The sequence below is a fragment of the Amia ocellicauda genome, chromosome 9, assembly GCF_036373705.1.
Source record: "Amia ocellicauda isolate fAmiCal2 chromosome 9, fAmiCal2.hap1, whole genome shotgun sequence".
Classification (NCBI taxonomy): Eukaryota; Metazoa; Chordata; class Actinopteri; order Amiiformes; family Amiidae; genus Amia; species Amia ocellicauda.
In genome coordinates, this window is record NC_089858.1 from 43,612,182 (window position 1) to 43,634,946 (window position 22,765).

The 22,765-nt window shown below is 45.2% G+C and overlaps 1 protein-coding gene across 1 annotated transcript in view; it reads left to right on the forward strand.

Annotated features, from left to right (window-relative positions):
- The window catches only part of zmat4b (zinc finger, matrin-type 4b), a 215,447-nt gene that overhangs the window by 46,168 nt on the left and 146,514 nt on the right, over positions 1-22,765 (forward strand). Inside the window, exon 2 of the mRNA XM_066714559.1 lies at positions 15,392-15,493. Coding sequence (XP_066570656.1) covers positions 15,392-15,493 — 102 coding nt within the window. The remainder of the gene's footprint in view (positions 1-15,391; positions 15,494-22,765) is intronic.

The window sequence follows — 22,765 nt, forward strand, 5'->3', positions numbered from 1 at the left end:
TGCAAATCTTGAATCCTCATTCAAATTAAATCAATCAATCTTAATTGTATATAGTGGAACACCATGCCAAAACATGTCACAACATTAAAGAATAAAGAATAAGTGCATCATAAAATGAATACATAATTTAAATGTTGCAGTGTTGCAGTAAAATACATGAATCACATTTCATCACGCATTAAGTTTTAGGATTATAATGCTAAAGTACATTTAAAAACCCCATTAAAATCACAATCTACCCCCAAAACAAAGTCTCACAGGTTCTCCCATTGCCCTGCCATTACATACAAGAAGTAGACGTTTGCTCATTTGACTGCATTAGTAACCCTTCCATATTATTTTGCCCTGTGGATACACCATTCCTTATTTCTTCCCAGTTCAGCGTGACTGCGGTCTTCACGTCTGGGCAACCCGGAAGTGGGCCCAAGGGGCCCCTGTGGTTTCTATCATATAGTTGTTGGTACGGCTCCTAGTAGGTACGCCTCGGGGCAGGCTCTCTTACCAGCTCGCTGCCTCATCCGTTGCGAAGGTTTGGTAATACTGTAATCCCTCCCCCTTGGGCAGTGCTTCTAAATCGAAAGATAACAATAGGTTGCGTATGCAACCATGGTTATTTGACAAAAGAAGCACTGCCCAAGGGTTGCAAGGTCATGCGGGTGTTCTAGCTACCGGTAAAAATAGGAAGTCTTTGTGCAGATGTCACCTTTTATACAAACAGGAAGCAGAAGGGTCCTGTTTGAATGACGGGCACAATGGCCAATGGCAGCTTTGATAGACAAATGTCTTCAATACATTCCAGCGCGCATGCTGAAAACCCCTCCCCCTTGTGCAGTGCTTCTTTTCTCAGATAACCATGGTTGCATACGCAACCTATCGTTATATTGTATACTGCAAAAATACTTGGTGACTTAAGTAATGAGTTCAACTTTAAGCACCTTTATGTAGACTGACATTTCTGACAGCAGTGTGAGTGACACTAGTAAAGGTGAAAATAAGTCTTGTTCCAATTAATTGCCCTTAATTGTTTGTAAGGAAGGAAACTCATCATTGCAACTTAGGGGAATGGTCACATCATAATGCATGACCATTTCCCCAAAGGCGGGGAAGCCATTAAATGCTACCTTCCAGGCTTACACTATCATACCCCACCACATGGCTCGAGTGTATCAAGGTGAATATTGCACTTTAGGTTGTCATGCTTTTAAGTTAATTGATTTAACATTGTACATTTGTCCTAAATTTTGAAGACCTTTTGTTTTGCTCCCTCTGTCTCACTTGCAAGCATTGACTCATGCTTTTGTTTATGCCATGTTAAGAATAAACACACAGGAAATTGTCATAAGGAAAATACTAAATAAATACTACATGAAAATACAGTTTTTTGTATTTTCACTACAAATAAATGCATTACATCACAATTAAATTAGTTTGGAGCAAATACCAGCATGCACTTTACATCCTAATGTATTCCTGGTTCATGGGCACCTTAAGCAACCTGAACTGTACCAAGCATTCAAAAATCATGTGGGCAGGTTCAGAGGAGATATGTTCAGATACCTCAATATACTGAATCAACGGAATAGGCACATAATATAAACCGCAACCTGTTTGCCAATGTGGAAGAGCTACTGTGTTCAGTCAAATGGACTTTCTTTCACTTGTATGAAAATAGATGTTGTAGAAGGCGAGTGTCTTCGGTCAGGCATCATGTTTTCCAGTCTTCCTTTGGCACTTATTTTCTGGAATTCAAAATGCCAAGTGCTCGGAGCCATCTACCATTTCTAAATAACAATCCTCTGTTATGATTTTGTCATGCCACAACATTCAGTATAGTGCTTCACTGATTTGATACTGATTGCTGGGCTCGCCTCTCTCAAAATCATTTCACATTGTTTACTCACAAAGCCCCCAAAGGACTAATATATAATAGCGTAATATATCATAGATAAAACATCCCCAGTGTTATACCCTCCTATTTTGTAATGGGAAAAATAATTGTATTGACACGCAATAAACCGGCTTAATCATTTTGTACCTTTCACAAATGTTTTTTTTTCCTCCATACTATATAATGAAGATTAAATACAACTGTGTCCATCCCATCTGTATCAAAGTTCAGTCTTTCATGGGTCTATGAGACTTGTGCTAACTGGGAGGAAGAAGGATATCTCCAAATTGAGCTGAATTAGTGCTCTGAATTGGGGTTGCAGGAGTTTCTGATGCACTATAGTCTAACACTGAACACAGTTAAATGTGATGGAAAAAGCTCCCTGCCTAAACAGTGCTTAAAAATGTGATTTGGAGTAATTAATAATTCATGCTTTCAAAAGCTTAACTGGCTGAGTCTTAAGGCAAAAGACATTACTTCAAATACACTTATTTAAGGATCTTGTCCCTCAGAATGTGTGCTTTTGTCTCTCACTGCCCCCCCCCCACCCAACACACACACACACACACCCTGTCACAGATTGTGATAGAGCTTCTGAAATGCAGAGCCATTCCAATTAATCTTTGTCACTGTCCTACTTGAAAACGTGCTGCTGTTTTGACAGGCAATTTTATATCCTTCCCAAATTTTCGTTCAACAGTGATATCCAATGCCTAATTCAAATGTCTAACAGCTGCACTGCTAATGCACAGAAGATATTTGAGATTTGCACTGCCCTTAAATCATGGAGAAAGCATTAACTCTACACTATATTTTAGAATAACATATAGCACATCATGAAATATTGCTTTAAAATAGGTGTACTAACCAGGGGTGTGAGGTGCCTTTACTGGCGGTGCAAGACATGGATGATTTTTGTAAAACAGGGTTTCTTAAACAGTGGTGCCCACCCTGGGGATGAGGGAAGGGAGTCCAGGGGGTGCAGGTCTGCCAGTTAATCTTTTTTGTTTAATTGTTTAAATAATAAAAGATTCAAAATGGCAAACACAATTACTATGGACTATAATCGGCAGCTTCCCCAAATCCATTGTAAGTGACACCCTGTTTGATCTTTTAATATATAATTAAACAGAATAACCAACAGAAAAATCACCATCCAAGTTTGGATTGGAAAGCAAAATATGATTATTTGTTTAAAAAACAAAAACACAGCAGCCAAAGACGTGGTCATGGTCACAAGCAAGGGTCGGGCGATCAGACAAACAGAGTCAAGAGGAAAGTCTAAAGTCGTGGTCGTGAGCTCAGGCAAGGAATCCAGGGAGCAAGGCAATAAACAAGGCACGGGGAGTAATGCTCTGAGATGTAGTACAATACTGACAAAACTGAGTGAAGGGTTTAAATGTGGAGCAGAGAAACAAGATGAGAGGTGCAGGGCGAATGGGAGCAGGGGGTGATTACAGGAGTGCACAAGGGTTCCAGGAATGTTGATTGATAAGGCAGGGTGATGGTGACATCTAGTGGGGGACAGTGGGAGTGCTAGATGGTAGCCGTGACAGTACCCCCTCCTCTATGATCGGCCGTAGCCGAACCGGGCTGGTGGGGATGGCCACGGGGCCAAGGAGCAGGCGCGGAGGGATGGGCAGAATGGAAGTCCGCGAGGAGTGAGGGGTCAAGGACATCAGAGGCCGGAACCCAGGAGTGCTCCTCTGGACCATATCCCTCCTAGTCTACCAGGTACTGCAGTCTCTCCCGGAGGTGACAGGAGTGGAGCAGGGAGTGCACCGCATAAGCAGGACTATCATCCAGATCCAGAGGAGGGGGAGGAGCAGGAGCAGGAGAAGAGGCAGGCTGAGCAGGAGCAGGCGAGGGATCTGACACGACCGGCTTCAGGAGATGTGGAAAGTTGCGGCGATTCTGTAGTGCGGGGGCAACTGCAGGCGGTAGGCAACCGGATTGACCTGGCGCAGAACCTGGAAAGGACCGATGTACCAGGGGGAGTTTTTTATAGGGGAGCCTCAGCTTGATGTCCAGTGTGGACAGTCAAACCTCCTGTCCCGGTCCTCTGGCGGCGGAGAGGTGTCTGGAGGCTTTGGACTGTGCGCAGGTGGAGCAGTTGCGGACGAACCTGGTGACGTCACATGCCAGACTGGGCCACCAGAACGATTCCACGATAGATCTGGTCCCAGGTGCTCCACTGAATCAGAGCCAGAATGCAGGAGGGAGACAGGATGGATTCCGTGGACTGCGGGGCAGGAGAGGAGTCGAACTGGTAAGAGAGAGAGTCCGCCTTGACATTCTTTGACTCCGGGCGGTAGGTCAGTGTGAAGCTGAACCAGGTGAAGAAAAGCACCCAGCACGCGTGGCGGGCGCTTGGCTGACAGGATGTACTACAGGCTCCGGTGGTCCATCAGAACCAGGAAGGGATGTGCAGCACCCTCCAGCCAGTGTCTCCACTCCTCGAAAGCCAGCTTCACGGTGAGGAGCTCACGGTTGCCGATGTCGTAATTGCGTTCCGCCAGCGACAGCTTGCTGGAGAAGAAAGCGCAGGGGTGCAGCTTGGGCGGCTGTCCGTGGCGCTGGGAGAGCACAGCCCCCACTCCGGACTCAGAAGCATCCACCTCCACGATGAAGGGCAGAGAGGGGTCAGGGTGCCTGAGGATGGGCGCTGTCATGAACAGGGTCTTGAGGCGTTAGTCAGTCCAGGTGAATGACCGGGGGGAGCCCTTTAATAGAGAGGTCAGTGGAGAGGCAACGGAGCTGAAATTGCGGATAAACCGCCGATAAAAGTTGGCAAAGCCCAGGAAGCGCTGCAGCTCCTTCACAGTGCGGCGCTCACGTCCATGTGTATGCTGCTGGCATCGATGATGTAGCCAAGGAAGCCCACACGCTGGCGGTGGAACTCGCATTTCTCCACCTTGTAGTAGAGCCCATTGTGTAGCAGACACTGGAGCACCTGGCGCACCTGAGAGACGTGCTCGGAGAGGGAGGAGGAGTAGATCAGGATGTCGTCAATGTAGACAATGACGAATTGATGGAGAAAGGATTGCAGAGCCTCATTGACGAACGCCTGGAAAACAGAAGGGGCATTAGTGAGACCGAATGGTATGACAAGGTACTTGGTAATGGCCGGAGTGTGTGATGAATGCCGTCTTCCACTCATCCCCCTCTCTAATGCGGATGAGGTTGTAGGCGCTGCGCAGGTTCAGCTTGGTGAAGTAGCAGGCTCCTCTCAGTTGCTCCAGGGCGGCTTGTACTAAGGGCAGCGGGTACCGGTACTTCACCGTGACTGCATTGAGCCCCTTGTAGTCAATGCAGGGCCGAAGACCGCCGTCCTTCTTGGAGACGAAGAAGAAGCAGGCGGTGGCGGGTGACGTGGACGGACGGATGATGCCTAGGTCCAGAGCCTCCTTGATGGGGTAAATGAGGGGTAAATGCACCCTCTGGGAGGAGAGGTGCCCGAAAGGAGGTCAATGGCACAGTCCCCGGGCCGGTGTGGTGGCAAACGGGAAGCCTGGGTCTTGCTGAACTCCGCCGCCAGGTCTGTGTATTCAGGGGGGATCTGTGTCGGAGCGGAGAGAAGGGGGCTCTCTATGCGTGTCGCCCTGCAGGGGTGAGACAGGCACCGGGAAAAACAGCTCTGCCCCCAGGATATTATGTCCCTGTCAGTCCATGAAATGACTGGGTTGTGGTGAGTCCATGGCAGTCCGAGGATGATGTCCGCTCCAGGAGAGTCGAGGAAATACTGTTTTATTGTTTGTAGTATTTTACATTACATATAAAAACAATTCAAATTTTTAATACTTATGATTAAAAACTTTTAAAAATCAATTCTTAAAATCACTTAAAATTTTTAAAATCTTTGTGATTTAACAAAATCAAAAACAAAAAACTTAACTTTAAATAAACAAGTGCACAAAACAACAAAACAAACGTGATTAAAGCAAAACTGCTCACCAACATAAAAGTCAAATACATTGAAAATAACTGAAAATACATTGGACAAAATAAAGAAACAATTAAAAAGGTAAAAATAAAAAACAAACAAAAAAGGTCCAATGCATTTAAAATTAAATCCAAAACGGACAATGTATTTGACAAAAAAATATAACAAAACTAAACCAAGAAACCCCTAAACAATTTGTGTTTTAAAACCAACTAAATCTTTAAAAACAATTAAAATTCATTTTTAAAAGTAATTTTAAAAACAATCATTCATTAATTAAATGGTTAAAAGATCTTCGACTCGGGCTCCAGCAGGGGGAACTGACCGTCCCCGGAGGTGGGTCCCATCATGGGATCCTGAGCTCCCCCAGATCTTGTATATGCCAGTTCTTATAGGCTTCCTCCTTGCCCCTCTGATGGACCTCCAGATTGACGTAGTCCCTCACGAGCACCATAACCCTCCGCGCGATGACAATCGGGTCCAGCTCCTGCTTATTGAATAGACAGATATTCCGTCCCTCCCACAGGGCCTGCTTCACTGCGCAGACGACCCGCCACCAGCACCTCAGGGTGGAAGATGTTAGTCCCCTGGCAGGACCGTATAAGATCTGCTGGGCGGTCGCCCGTGCAGGAACGGCAAACCTGTGGAGGAACGGAGAAAACAGGAGCCAGACCCTGTAGGCGGAGGGGCACTCTAAAGATGTTCCCATCTAAACGCCCGCCTCTCACGAGCTTTCCGTTTCCCCAGCTGAATGAAGTAGCCCTTGGTCCTTTTCTTCACCATCTCCCACCACTCTATGGGAGAATCAAAAAGGTCCTTCAGGGTCCTCCACTCCTCGAGGCGTCTGCTAAAGGTCTTAATAACACGAGGGTCATCGAGCAGGGAGGTGTTGAGCTTCCAGACCCCAGGCCCCGACTCCCGTGTGCTCGGGATGAGCACCTCTGTCGTCAGGAGCCTGTGGTCTGAAAAGAAGACCGCCTCCGAAGACATGGCGGTCCTCTCCAGTGGCTTACTGAGGAGGACGAGATCTATCCTGGAGAAGGAGGAGCCAGAAGAACTCACACAGGTGAACAAGGGGACCAGGTCCCGACCTGCGTCACAGAGTTCAAAGTCCTCCACGAACGCAGCGAGGTCCCTGCTGGATCTATCGTTGCGGGGCTTACTCGGGTCTACATCCCTCAGAGCACAGTTGAAATCACCTGAAATGATAACTGGTAAGGTGCCGATCAGGAGCGGGCGTAGCTGAGGGAGAAAGAGGACTCTCTCTCTCTGGCTGGTGGGGGCATAGACATTGACCAGCCTCAATACAGCCCCCTTGTATTTAAAGGAGAGTCGAGGAAAGGCAATTTCTAGGAGTGAAGCAGACCGATGGACATGGTGAGGGGGCTCATCTTCTGGGACACCGGGCTGGTTGTTGACAGCCCGGACACACAGAGGAGGCACACACGACGAGAGAGGGATGCTGTGTTTAATGGCTGTCTTCCTGTTGATGAAGTTCCCCGCAGAACCGGAGTCCAAAAGCACATAAACAAAGACATGTGTATCACCGAGCTGGAGCTGAGCCTGCACATGGCACTGAGCTGGAGTGATGAGCAGGCATGGCGTAGTGTGTTACCAATTGTTTTCTTGGTGACTATGGTCCCAGCTGCCTTGAGATCACTAAAAAGATCCTCCCGTGTAGTTCTGGGCTGATTCCTCACCGTTCTCATGATCATTGAAACTCCACGAGGTGAGATCTTGCATGGAGCCCCAGACCGAGGGAGACTGACAGTTATTTTGTGTTTCTTCCATTTGCGAATAATCGCACCAACTGTTGTCACCTTCTCACCAAGCTGCTTGGCGATGGTCTTGTAGCCCATTCCAGCCTTGTGTAGGTCTACAATCTTGTCCCTGACATCCTTGGACAGCTCTTTGGTCTTGGTCATGGTGGAGAGTTTGGAATCTGATTGATTGATTGCTTCTGTGGACAGGTGTCTTTTATACAGGTAACGAGCTTTAAGAGAGTGCTCCTAATCTCAGCTTGTTACCTGTATAAAAGACAGCTGGGAGCCAGAAATCTTGCTGATTGATAGGGGATCAAATACTTATTTCCCTCATTATCATGCAAATCAATGTATAACTTTTTTGAAATGCGTTTTTCTGGATTTTTTTGTTGTTATTCTGTATCTCACTGTTAAAATACACCTACCATTAAAATTATAGACTGATCATTTCTTTGTCAGTGGGCAAACATACAAAATCAGCAGGGGATCAAATACTTTTTTCCCTCACTGTAGGTGCTCAAGCAGCTGATCCAGGGCGGTCACAATCCACTGGAGCATCCACTCATGCTCCCCGAGCTTGGCCCTCTGGGTGGCGAGGGTGGTCAGCATCGCTGGGTCCATTTGGAGGCAGCTTTCTGTAATGTAACATTGGGGCACGGGAACAGGGGACCCAGTTGCGGTGCGTGGTAGAGGAGGTCAGACAGGTGTGGGTCAGATACTGGCAGGACAGGGCAATCAGGGCAAGGCATTGACGTGATCATGGTCACAAGCAAGGGTCGGGCGATCAGGCAAACAGAGTCAAGAGGAAAGTCCAAAGTCGAGAGGAGGCCATTCAACCCATCGTGCTCGTTTGGTGTCCATTAATATCTAAGTGATCCAAGGATGCTATCCAGTCCCCAAACTTTCAGCTTCTACCACATTGCTGGGGAGTTTGTTCCAGATTGTGACTACTCTCTATGTGAAGAAGTGTCTCCTGTTTTCCGTTTTGAATGCCTTGAAGCCCAATTTCCATTTGTGTCCCCAGGTGCGTGTGTCCCTGCTGATCTGGAAAAGCTCCTCTGGTTTGATGTGGTTGATGCCTTTCATGATTTTGAAGACATGGATCAAGTCCCCACGTAGTCTCCTCTGTTCCAGGGTGAAAAGGTTCAGTTCCCTCAGTCTCTCCAAGTAGGACTTTCCCTTCAGACCTGGAATAAGTCTGTTTGCTCTCCTCTGAACTGCCTCTAAAGCAGCAATATCCTTCTTGAAGTGTGGTGCCCAGAACTGCACACAGTATTCCAGATGAGCTCTAACTAGTGCATTGTACAATCTTAACATTACTTTTAAATTCTACACTTTTGACAATATACCCTAGCATTCTGTTTGCCTTTTTTATTGCTTCCCCACATTGTTTGGATGGAGAAAGGAGTCCACATAGACTCCTAGATCTTTCTCATGCGTTACTTCATCTAGATCTGTACCTCCCATAGTGTAATTTTAGTGGACATTTTTGTTATCTGAATGTATTACCTTGCACTTGTTCAAATTGAATTTCATTTGCCAGGTGTCGGCCCACAACTGAATATTATCTAAGTCCCTCTGAATAGCCTGTGCTGCCGAGATTGTATCTGCTGAGCCACCTATTTTAGTATCATCTGCAAATTTGACAAGTTTGCTAACTATCCCAGAGTCCAGATTATTAATATAGATTAGAAAAAGCAAAGGCCCTAATACTGATCCCTGTGGAACTCCACTAACAACCTCACTCCAGTTAGAAGCAACTCCTCTAATCGACACCCTCTGTTTCCTATACATCAACCAGTTTATAATCCATCTGCGTACATTACGCTGAATGTCTATGGTGTGGAACCAAAAGCTTTCTGAAAATCCAAGTATATCATATCATATGCTTTCACGTGATCTACAGCTGAAGTTGCATGTTCAAAGAACTCTAATACATTAGTTAGACATGATCTGCCTCATCTAAACCCATGTTGACTATCTCCAAGAATATGGTTTTCGTTAAGATGCTCCTCTATTTTCTGTCTAATCATTTTTTCCAACATTTTACAAATAATGCAGGTGAGACTGATTGGTCCGTAATTTCCTGGCTCAGTTTTGTCCTCTTTCTTGTGGATTGGTATGACATTTGCCATCTTCCAGTCAGTTGGCACATGCCCTGTGTCATTTGGAATATTTGGCCTATAAATAATTTAAAGTACTGGCCCAGGTGATTTGTTTGTTTTTAATTCTGCTAGTCACTTTAGTACCTCCTCCTCATTCATCCTGATCTCTCTTAGGATTTGACTGGACTGATTGTTAACCTGTGGCATGTTATCCGTTTTTTCTCTTGTAAAAACCTCTGTGAAATACTCATTTAGAACAATTGCCACATCTTGTTCATTTTCCAAGATACTTCATTTTTTGCCCTTTATCTGTTTCACTTCCTCCTTTATTGATCTCTTGCTGTTGTAATATTGAAAAAAGCTCTTTGCATTGGTTTTAGCTCCAAGAGCTATGTTTCTTTCTATTTCCCTATTTGCTTTCCTGATCCTTCTTAAGATCTCTTTGCAGTACAACATATTCTTTGTATTTTGTCTCTAACCCTTGTATATGTGCTATACAACATTTTCTTCCTCTTGATATTTTGTTGCCATTTTACCATTTTGGCCAATGTTTTTTGGGCCTCAGTTTTAAGCTTTTTTAAGAACGTTACACAGTGATAGGTGCTGAACATTGTAATCAGTGCTAAGCAATGTGGCAGCAGTAATGATTAAATCAAGTTCTAAAAAAGCAGAGTAATGTATGCCCTGCACACACACATCCACAGAAAGAGTACAAGCCTAACTGGCCAACAATGCATTTTTTTCAGTATTGCAGTTTCTGGTTTGCGATTGATCTGTTATTTTTGCTAGAATGACTGGTAGCTGCAACAGAGACTGCTCAGACGTTCAGACCACTAATGTAATATTAATAACAATAGGATCAGCATTCAAAAATGATTAAAAAAAGGAAAAAAGAAAACAAGGTATGTGTTGCAGCACTGTTGGCGACCGCAGAAAGAAATAATCCGATAGTGCCGTGACTAAACCTCTTCTATCAGACTTATTCAGACACCATGGATGTAGCTTGCCTTTTAAAATGCGTTTTTCCACCACAAAGCGATTTGTATTTGGCTGTCAATTTGTTTTCTCAAAGGGTGCAGCTGAAGCTATATGAATCTATTAGGGCACATACTGTTCCATCATACTTATTATTTCATGCCCCTGTCCTGACAGAATTGATTTTGTTGCTCTTCTCCCGATTATATTTAGGCTATACGTTTAGATTTAGGTCGTTGACCAAGCAGTTTTTTTGTTGCTTGTTTTCCTGATAATAATTAAGCTACAATGTAAATTGTTTAGGTGTAGCAATAAAGTTTATATTAAAGTGTACATTTCTTCACTCTTCTGTTTCTGTTATTGGGATTAGTATTATAATTTGGGTTTCTTATTCCCCATCCAAAATAATTTAGCAACAAAGTGATGCATCACATTCTTACAAAATGTCTCCATTATATACACCGATCAGACATAACATGACCACTGACAGGTGAAGTGAATAACATTGATAATCTCGTTATCATGGCACCTGTCAGTGGGTGGGATATATTATGCAGCAAGTGAACATTTTGTCCTCAAAGTTGATGTGTTGGAAGCAGGAAAAATGGGGTGTCTGAAGGGTCTGAGTGACTTTGACAAGGGTCAAATTGTGATGGCTAGATGACTGGGTCAGAGCATCTGCAAAACTGCAGCTCTTGTGGGGTGTTCCCGGTCTGTTGTGGTCAGTACCTATCAAAAGTGGTCCAAGGAAGGAAAAGCGGTGAACTGGTGACAGGGTCATGGGTGGCCAAGGCTCAGTGATGCATGTGGGGAGCGAAGGCTGGCCCGTGTGGTCCGATCCAACAGACAAGCTACTGTAGCTCAAATTGCTGGTTCTGATAGAATGGTGTCAGAACACACAGTGCATTGCAGTTTGTTGCGTATGGGGCTGCATAGCCGCAGACCAGTCAGGGTGCCCATGCTGACCTGTCCACAGCCGAAAGCACGTACAATGGGCACGTGAGCATCAGAACTGGACCACGGAGCAATGGAAGAAGGTGGGCTAGTCTGATGAATCACGGGTCCAAGGTGTTGACTTCCAAATTCCCCAGATCTCAATCCAATCGAGCGTCTGTGGGATGCTCGCAACTCGCAACTTATAGGACTTAAAGGATCTGCTGCTAACGTCTTGGTGCCAGATACCACAGCACACCTTCAGAGGTCTAGTGGAGTCCATGCCTCGACGGGTCAGGGCTGTTTTGGCAGCAAAACGGGAACCTACACAATATTAGGCAGGTGGTCATAATGTTATGGCTGATTGGTCCGTGTAGCTTTTTTCTCTATCCCCTAGCAGTGTTTAAATTCTTTAGAAAAACTGTGCTTCTTAACAGAAAAGTCCAATTCTAAAAGTATTGCAAATAAAAACCCCTCAACCAAATCAGTGTTTTTCGTTGTCCAAAGATTCTGTGTAATAATTTCATCTTCAAGTGCCAAATTGGCAGTGTAACATTAATTTCTTTGTGGGGTGTTCCAGTTGTATCACTGACCTTTGTTTAACCCCTAGACCCCATAAACCATTTGTTTCCATCATGTAACTGAAGTAAGCCGAGTTGAGCTTAGACAGTCACCTTACATGTCAATCATGAATCTGAACTTACCCCTGTATGTAAAGTTGATGCAACAAGCTACACAACAGTGCATTACATTACTGCACTAAAGGAGACACCTCCGTATCTTCTGTAAGAAGCACATTCATCAGTACAGCCTGTTATGTACATGGAGGGGTATAAGTTTCAACACAATTTCTGGTACTGAATTTGTAAATAGGAAGGTGACTGTATTACAGTACTTCTCTGGGGTGTGAGACAATTTGTCCCACACAGAGTGGTTTAATTAATACACACATTATACTATTGACTGAGTTGGATTTCAGCCAAAAACTATAACTTAACAGTATTATTATTATTCATTGTAGTATCATGAAATCATTAAGGATATAACACATTTTAAAGTTTAATACAGTGGTTCACCAATACCATGGTCTGTAAATCATTAACTACCTTAAAAAGGGCCCAGTATTAAGATGGCAAAGTGGCACTTTTGTACTCTTAAGAACCATTGCTTTATTATAATTTGCTCATTATCGAACCTTTCAGCAGGAGTGATTGAACACTCTGGTTCCTTTATTAGCCTATGCTCTGAAGAGTTCTTCTACAGCTCCTTGCTTGTTGATAAATACATTTCACCATTTAATACACAGCACCACCTTGTCTGTGATCGTGTTAAAATATAACAACATAATTTGGAGAACACACTGCCACACTTAAAAATGTGTGATCTTTATAAGTAAAAAAGTTGCATTAATTCTATCAGGTTCTCAGGCAAAATAAAAGAATACACAAAACAGAATGAATCAGTGGAACATGACCAAACATAAACTCTAGTTGGGTGATTCTCACAAAATTCTAATTTCAGAATGATTCTCTTTGAGTTAAAAAAAAAATAAAAACACATTTTTTAGTAAAGTCTAATGTCACTGTAAATGTTGATTTCAAAGAGACTATTTACTTATTTTTGTACATTTTTGTGTTTTTTTTGTACCAAGTGAATTAAATTTCTAATAACATTTCACAAGCACATGAGTGTGATTTTTTTTTCATGTTTTTTTAATTGCTATGATAAAAAGCTAGCTATATAGCTATCTCTAAGCTAGCTATAGTAATAATGGACGAAATATAATTATTTTCTTTATTAATATATTTTATTTTCAAGATTTTCTCATTACAGAAATATGCCTCAAGAATGTAATCCTAACATTTGGTATAATTCATATTTAATTACTTACCTTACCACATTTTGTTGAGTTCCTACAACAGCTTAACCCATATTGTTGGTCTATATTATGGAAAGCATAATTGAAGGTGCAGCTAAGGTAATACTAATTTAATTACTTAATATTTCATAGAGTGAATACTCCAGTAATGAGAGTAACTATGTATAAAGCAACAGTATTTGATTTAAAGCACTAAAAATGTTTAATCAGGGCTGGCTCCAGGCATAGGCTATACAGGCGGTCCCCTAGGATGACATCCAACCAGGGGGTTGAGATAAAAAAATATTACTTGATTTTATGCCTAATATTGCCTACTTTTGAATCAATATAAACATGATAATTGATGTAGTTGTAGTTGTAGACCCTCCTCAGTACCATTTACTCTCATAATAAATCACATTCCACGGCTTTACTTAAAGCTGGTATTGGGGTTGCCAATCCAAAGTCTTTACTAGGGTACCATTAAAGTCGGCCCTGAAATTAACAGTAATATGATAATAACAAAAAAAGAAACAGAAAAGACCATCATGTAAGAAAGTGAAAAAACTGTATTTTGTGTTTCATATCAAAGGAAACATAATATGCATAGGTGATAAAATTACTTTAAAAACCTAGATAATTGTATACAAAATGAGCTGAGCATTCTGTTATTTTCCACTGTTTATTTTCATTTTAAAATATTTACTCCTTTACTTCCTTAAAGACCCAAATTTCATCCGAAATGGTAATTAGCCACAAAAACTCCCATGGGCTAGCATTTCAAAGCTGAGTCAGGAGACAAAGAACCATGTACAACTTTGCTACTCCATCATACTCGATTCCCAATAAACAGACCAATCAAGAGGCTGTTTAAGTAGCATTTAAAGACTTGATTCTGTATAAGAAGTATTAACCTAAGCAGGACATTTTTATTAATTTATATCCGTAAATAAGAGCCAGTGTCTTCTGCTTTCTTTCCCCCTCCTAACTTCATTTTTTAATTCAATATTGGTCTTAATTAGTCAACGTTACAGCATCTTTGAGGTAACCAATGTCTGATTATTTAGAGACCTACAAAACTGGTGACTAATGTGTGACTGAGGTGTGTACTTTCCACCCAAGGGGTTATGACTGTTTTATATTGATGTGGTATAATGAATGATGGCAGAACCAGAGAAGGATAGCCAGTTCTGGACAGCTTTTTTTTTTTTTTTTTACTCCCCTGCTTTTCCTTTTTGTACTTTTTCTTCTTTGGTTCATCTTTGTCCTTTTGGTGGGAGTGAAGAGACAATGAAAGTGTCTTGACCTCCAGGACAGATGTTTATGTTAAAGTTCATAACAGCTTTGCAATTTAAGTTAAATCAAATACAAAAAGGAATACAAGAATTGAATGCAGAGGCTTTTCTTTAAAAAGTATTTTCTATTAATGGGCTGCAACAGCCAGTTGAAAACTAAATCTAACCTTAGTGCAACTCTGAACTTTGCTCTCACTTCAGAGCCCAAATTCAAGGCAGCTATATAAGGACTATTAAGCTATGTGTGATTGAACCGCCCTATTGCCTGTTTTTGCTATTTAAACAAAGATGAATACAAATAAGTCAAATCAAGTGAGAGTAGATACTTAATACAACTTTTGTGTTTTAAGCTTGGAATTGTATTCAAGTGGCCTCAAACTGTAAATTGGCTGGTGGGAAATCATTGAAAACAATGTATGGCATTCTGGCAAATGTCAAAAACTTGTAATCATTATCAGGCCAGCGCAATGTACAAATGTGTTTGCATCTATCAACTGCTTTCAATGCTGTCATTAAACACAACAGAAAGCTCTTAGTGGTGCAGTTACTGCTTTCCGGCATCAGACTGGACTTTGCCATTAAATGCTGACAGGTTAAACCCCATCTCCCCATCTGTCTGCTTTCTCCTCAGATGAAGTCTACAGAAGTGGATCAGGGGCTTTTCACTGACAGCTACTGCAAAGTGTGCAGCGCCCAGCTTATCTCCGAGTCCCAGAGAGTGGCCCATTATGAGGTGAGGATGCTACTCTTTCTCAGATACCTCTTTGTGCTAGAAAGGATCTTTTTAGAAGGAATCACCACTGAGCTCCACAGAGCCCTCATCCCTCTCTCCATAATTAACCACATTTGCAGAGTTTCTTCATGAAAACTGAATACAAGTCTCCAGATGTCAACAGACATAATTTAGGGTCTACTACCATGACCAGAGCCTTGAGGTTATACAACGATAGGTTGCGTATGCAACCCCGGTTATCTGAAAAAGGAAGCACTGCCCAAGGGGCAGGGTTTTCTGCGCACTTCCGCGGGAACCTGATCGAAACATCACTCTATCAAAGCTGCCATTGGCCCCTGCGCTCATCACTCAGAACAGGTCCCTTCCCACTTCCTTTTCTATAAAACGTGACGTCAGCACAGGTTCGTCCTCTTTTGCCGGGAGCTTGGACTCCCACGCAACCTTGCAACCCTTGGGCCGTGCTTTCTTTTTCAGATAACCAGGGTTGCATACGCAACCTATCGTAATCTTTCAAGTCGGAAGCACTGCCCAAGGGGGAGGGGTTACTGTATAACAAAACTGTCGCACGGGAGGAGGCAGCGATCTGATAAGGGAGCCTGCCCCGAGGTGCACCGCTAGGGGACCTCGGCAACACAACTCCAGACAGTAACCTCAGGGGCCCCATAGGGCCACACCTGAGCCATCCCGGAGCGAGGGCCGTAGTCACGCTCTACCAGGAACTGTCTGCAATCAGCATATACAAAGTGGGGCTACAGAGGTTAACTCTTACGCCCTCCGCTTACAAGAGCAAGGCCGGCTGCTCTACTAGTGCAGCTAGGAGCGAGGCCGTAATCTACTTGCACAATGTCTGGCGTGGGCAATCAAGCACTTGTGCGGTCTCCGCGCAATATCATGGCAGTGGACCCCTGATCCAATAGGAGCGGGGCCACAGACCCAATGAGAAAAATACAATATAATACATAGTTGGCTAGTCAACAGAGTAGCCGAGCTGAACAATATACAATACATACATATCACATGACAGCAAGACCTTCATGCTGTCAGCGCGCAGCACAAGAGCATCCAGCTCGACTAAACAGTACAGAGTGGAAAAACTCCATTGTGCTGACAATTTAGATTTTGTACAAACGAACTATATACACCAAGGGGCGCAGGAACGAAGTCATGCGCTGCCCATGGAACACAGGAGCAGTTGACGCCTGCTGGTTAGACCAGCTAACGCAGGGCAACATTAGCTCTACTGTGTTAACAAAGGAACTATATACACAGCGAGGCAGTGAAACTCAAGCGCTGTCAGCTGGGAACAGCGGCAGTGTTTAACACATAATACATATATACACATATATACATCACGGGGTGCAGGAGCTGGCTCATGCGCCACACGTGGAACACAGGAGCAGTTGACACCTGTCGAATAGCGCAGCTAGCACAGAGCAACTACAGCTCTACCATGCAAATAAATGAACTATGTACACAAGCGGGGCACTGGAGAACTCAAGTGCCCTCCGCTGGAGGACAACAGCAGCGGTCCCCTGCTCTATGGCGTAATACAGCCAGAGTGGCCACAGACCTGCTGACCAATACACAGAGCGGGGTACAGGCGAAACGCATGCACCACCGGAACACAATTACAATGAACGAACTATATAAAGGGCGGCCTCGTAAGGCAACATGCCTGTAGGCCGCACGACAAGCCCCGGGAACACATTGACAGGGCTGTCTGTACATCCAGGTGCAGCTCGCGTGGGTGCTCGACTGGAAGGCATAGTCCGATGGAAGGGAAAAACACGGTTCACCAGCTCCCTCAGGATGCACTTACAGGGGCAGACTGGGAGAGGAAAGGCAGGAGCCAGAGCCTGCAGGATACTGGGGCTCGACTGCAGCCAACACCGGGTTCCCAATGGAAGGGACCAGTCCCGTCACATCCAACCTGTAGAACCGGGCAAATGTAAGCAGCGAGGCCCAAGCTGCAGCCGCACAAATGTCTGCCAAGGGGGCACCATGAAAAAGGGCCCATGATGTGACAACGTCTCGTCGAGTGGGCCACCAGGCGATCAGGTATCGGGGTCCCGGTGGACTCATAGGCCATGGTAATGATGTCCACAATCCAATGCGAGAGGCGCTGCTTTAAAAGCGCCTGGCCCTGTGTCCACGCTCCATAAGACACAAACAGTTGGTCTGAGCGCCGAATGTCCTTAGTGCGTTCCAAATAGCACCTGAGGGCCCGCACAGGACAGAGCAAGTGAAGCCGACTCTCTTGCTCTGAAGTGAAGGGAGGAGGATGAAAAGCCATCAACTCAATAGGCCTGTTGACATGAAATGGAGACAGCACTTTCGTGAGGAATGCACGGTTAGGCCATAGCGTGACCCTGGAGCCATCTCCCGCAAAATGGACACACGATGTGTACGGACAGGGCGTGTAACTCGCTCACGCGTTTTGCAGAGGTGATTGCCAGCAAAAACGCAGTCTTAAGTGACACCAGCTTCAGCTCAGCTTAGTTCAGTGGCTCAAATGGGGCCCGGGAAAGTGCGTCCAGCACTACATCAAGGCGCCATGTGGGCTGTGAAAGGAGGCTGTAGCCGTATCTCCGAGATAGAGGCAGTGGGGTGGGTGATGTACCATGTTGCTCCGAGGGCTCCGCCAGCTGAGCCAAGTACAAGGCCAGCAGGCTTTCCGTATTTCGGAGGCGAGCCGCTTGGGCTCCAGCCTCATACGCCCTCTGGAGCAGCGTCTCCGTGACGCGACACTGCCTGTTGGGGCAGGCCAGGTTGCGTAGCTCTGCAGACAATGGAGGTAGGGAGACGAGCGCGGCTATCGTGGAATTTAAAAATCCACCAAGCCCGCTTCTGCCACACCCTGGGTCCTTGCATAAGCCTCCCCTCTCCTGGCTAGGGTGGGGGCTGTTGCTGGATGGTCCCAGGTAGCCCTCAGCTCTTCGAGGATGTCAGGCAGCAGCGGGAGGGCCCGTGTGGGCTGCTGCGCGCGCTGACCCCTCTCGAACCTGGAGCGTGGCGGGGCAGGATCAGAGGGCCAGGGGAGCTGAAGAGACTCCACAGCCCTCTGGATGACTGCCCAGAACCCCCTGTCCTGTCCTGTGGGAGCAGGAGGGGCATCCACGATCAATGGAGGAGGAGGGGTGGGAGCGACCAGCTCCTCCTCCATGAGCTGCACCTCGAGCTCCGATTCCTCGTGAGGACCCAGAGACAGGCGGTCCTCCTCCCAGGTGGCCCGTCTGCTGCCCTCCTCCTGGGATGGGGCAGACAGACTCCCCTCAGTGTCCACCGGCGCGGTGTGAGCCGGCGGCGGAGCGTCATGGTGTGGGGGGGGGAGGCACCTGTTGCGCTGCTTGCGCTGCCTGCGCGGCCAGGAGAGGGCAGATTTGGTCCATCCTGCTGTTGAGAGCAAGGATGGCCTCATTGCGCTCTCTGTCCGCTGAGCCTGACCTTCTTCGCCGCCGACGTGGCGGGGCACGTCAGACAGGGGCCGCGCGGCTGTCACGGGGGGGTCAGCTGACGTGGCAGGTGCGGGAGCGACAGCCGGCGCAGCAGCGGGAGTAGCACTACCATCCTGGAGGATTATATACGCCCGGCGATTCCCCATTCCCCGCAAGTGACGGGGGGGCGCCGTAAGATGGCGCCGTAAGACGCTGTAAGATTACCTCCGGGTAAGATGGCGGACCTCCGGGCGCGCTGTAGCAGACCCGGAAGTCGCAGCCAAATCACGCCCACTGTCGGTGCCCAGACAGACGGGGCATAAGACTTCCCCACTCCAGGCGTGCAAGGTGTGGTGGCCACAAGCGGAATTGGCGGGGGTGCCGAGCGCACACGTGCGTGCACAGGGAAACGTGCAGCAGAGGCGCCGATCAGTGTTTGCACCGGGGGCACACAACAACTGGAAAGCCTCTGCAACAAGTGGAGCGCCTAGCGGGCCCGCCGCTGTAAGTGCGTCTCCACCCGGCAACGTTTATATACACGGGGGCGCTGCGAGAGAGCAAGATCTCCTACAGCCGCAGAAGCAGGCTGTAGTGCGGGCGCAAGCCGGCAGAGGAGCACCTCACACGGGCGGGATCTCTTACGATTGGATTTTACTGCCGCTGCAGCGCTCCTGCTGTGGAGGAAAAAGCCCTGTGGACAAAAAACCAACACAGCAAGCAGTTGGAATATACAGTATATAGCACTATATAAACACGACTATTATTTTTAAAAGGCTCTTCTTGTGAACGAAACTGAAACCTAAAGCGCAGCCGGACCTCCGGTGCACGGATGGGACAGAATTGGGATTAGCTATTAATAATAACTAAACACACACAAGACAGAGACGATATGTAGCGTAAACGGTGGTGAACAACACTATGAAGTGAGCCAGCCAGCCGAAATACGCAGTTTGAATGTTTATTACAAACACAGACACAGAGAGCTTACGTTCCTGAGTCCAGCGAAGAGGCAAAAGAGGACGAACCTACGCTGACGTCACGTTTTATAGAACAGGAAGAGGGAAGGGACCTGTTCTGAGTGACGAGCGCAGGGGCCAATGGCAGCTTTGATAGATTGACGTTTCGATCGGGTTCCCGCGGAAGTGCGCAGAATCCCCTCCCCCTTAGGCAGTGCTTCCGACTTGAAAGATAACTGGAACTTTATAATCAATTCAATGTGGAATTCAACTACTCTTGAGTACGAGGTTATTGGGTGGTGTATAGTACGTGCCGTTTCATGTTATGCAGTCCAGTAACCTATCGTGGTATATAAACAGCTTGTACCGGGAGATTAATGACTTGAATGACTGATTTTTCCCCATAGTAACAGTTTTTAACTCATGTCAAGTGACTCATGACTGCACTAAATGACTGTAGTGGTTACTAACCTGCTGATGTGTTGGGGACATAATGACTTGGTTGATTATAACTTCAGCTGACAACAACCCAAGTGTGTATTGCAGAATTCCAAATGTTGTATGATATAATTTGTAAATCTTTTACATTTTAATTATGATTTATCATTATTAGTCCTTGAGCAGACACTTTTAGCCAAAGTGACTTACAGAAATAAAGGGGGTGTACTATGCATTAGCAAATGCACTAATTTACTTGAGTTTAGTCATTATACATTTTATGTGAAGGACAGAGCACAAGGAGATCAAGTGACTAGGTCATAGAAACACAGTGGCTGCTCCAGGCAGGACTTGAACCAGGTACTTTAACAATCGATTTACCATGAGCAAAGGTTTGTTTAAGCTCTAGTATCCTTAAGGCTTCTTCTGTTCAGTGTTTTTAGCAGATTTGCCAAGAAGATGCAGTGCATTATTAATAACTAGCATTCCAATCATCATAACAAAAACAAAGGTAAGTTCCCCCATAAATCCACACAGATTTCCCTTGGCTGCCCTGGGTGTAGTGCTGCCATTTTTACTTAATTTGATCTTATTTTCTGGGAAAGAAAAATACCCATCACAAGCAATTTGTCAGTTGCTCCAAATCTGATTGAAGTTTTTTTTTTTCTCCAGTCTTGGCTTCTTTCTCCGTTTCTTTTCCATATTGCAGCATTATTGTGCTTCCATTGGCAGGCACTATAAAGCTCGATTTGCATTCTTTGTGCGAGTTACAGGACACATCCAATAATTACATGTGGACAGCTGGCTGTCTTTTTCACAAGCAACCCTGTCCAGGATTAGGAACCATTTGATTGAACGAATATATATATATATATATATATATTACAACATTTTTGGGAGGGCGGGGAGTAACTACTTTGTTTTATTTAATATAATCTTGAAATGTGTAATTCATTTGACAATGTATAGTGCAACCTTACCCATAACATGAACATGAAAAGACCTCACTTTCTAAGTCATAAACTTGCCTTCTAAACTCCATTGACTTCTATGTTCAAGACTATATTACTAAAATGAGACTAGCTTCTATCCATTAGGCTTTACACCTGGCAGTCCATTATGTGATATTTTACACAACAGCAACAGCATTGATTGATGACAGTGTGAGACAGTTGATTCAAGGACATTGAAAACATTTCCGAACCTGCTCAGAGTTTCAAAATCTCAAAAGCAATGGACTTGAGGCTCATTAGGTCTGTGGTGGTCTTACATCCTATTTCACCCCAGTCTAGCATTTAATGTGAGGGATTGCTTATATGAAGCTTTAGGCTTTACTTGCTTGACTGGGGGGAACGACAGCCTTGCAGAATGGGCCAGACCATCAGACCCTTGCTAAAAGGAATAACCTTGTGATCACATCATGTGGGAATTATGGGAGAAACCACTTACTTGGTTGGAGCAACAACTTGAGAGATGGAGGTTTCATGCAGATTTTATTTTGTGCTTGTAATAAGTATCATCAGACTTTTCACAATTACAACATACACTCACCTAAAGGATTATTAGGAACACCATACTAATACTGTGTTTGACCCCCTTTCGCCTTCAGAACTGCCTTAATTCTACGTGGCATTGATTCAACAAGGTGCTGAAAGCATTCTTTAGAAATGTTGGCCCATATTGATAGGATAGCATCTTGCAGTTGATGGAGATTTGTGGGATGCACATCCAGGGCACGATGCTCCCGTTCCACCACATCCCAAAGATGCTCTATTGGGTTGAGATCTGGTGACTGTGGGGGCTAGTTTAGTACAGTGAACTCATTGTCATGTTCAAGAAACCAATTTGAAATGATTCGACCTTTGTGACATGGTGCATTATCCTGCTGGAAGTAGTCATCAGAGGATGGGTACATGGTGGTCATAAAGGGATGGACATGGTCAGAAACAATGCTCAGGTAGGCCGTGGCATTTAAACGATGCCCAATTGGCACTAAGGGGCCTAAAGTGTGCCAAGAAAACATCCCCCACACCATTACACCACCACCACCAGCCTGCACAGTGGTAACAATGCATGATGGATCCATGTTCTCATTCTGTTTACGTCAAATTCTGACTCTACCATCTGAATGTCTCAACAGAAATCGAGACTCATCAGACCAGGCAACATTTTTCCAGTCTTCAACTGTCCAATTTTGGTGAGCTTGTGCAAATTGTAGCCTCTTTTTCCTATTTGTAGTGGAGATGAGTGGTACCCGGTGGGGTCTTCTGCTGTTGTAGCCCATCCGCCTCAAGGTTGTACGTGTTGTGGCTTCACAAATGCTTTGCTGCATACCTCGGTTGTAACGAGTGGTTATTTCAGTCAAAGTTGCTCTTCTATCAGCTTGAATCAGTCGGCCCATTCTCCTGTGACCTCTAGCATCAACAAGGCATTTTCGCCCACAG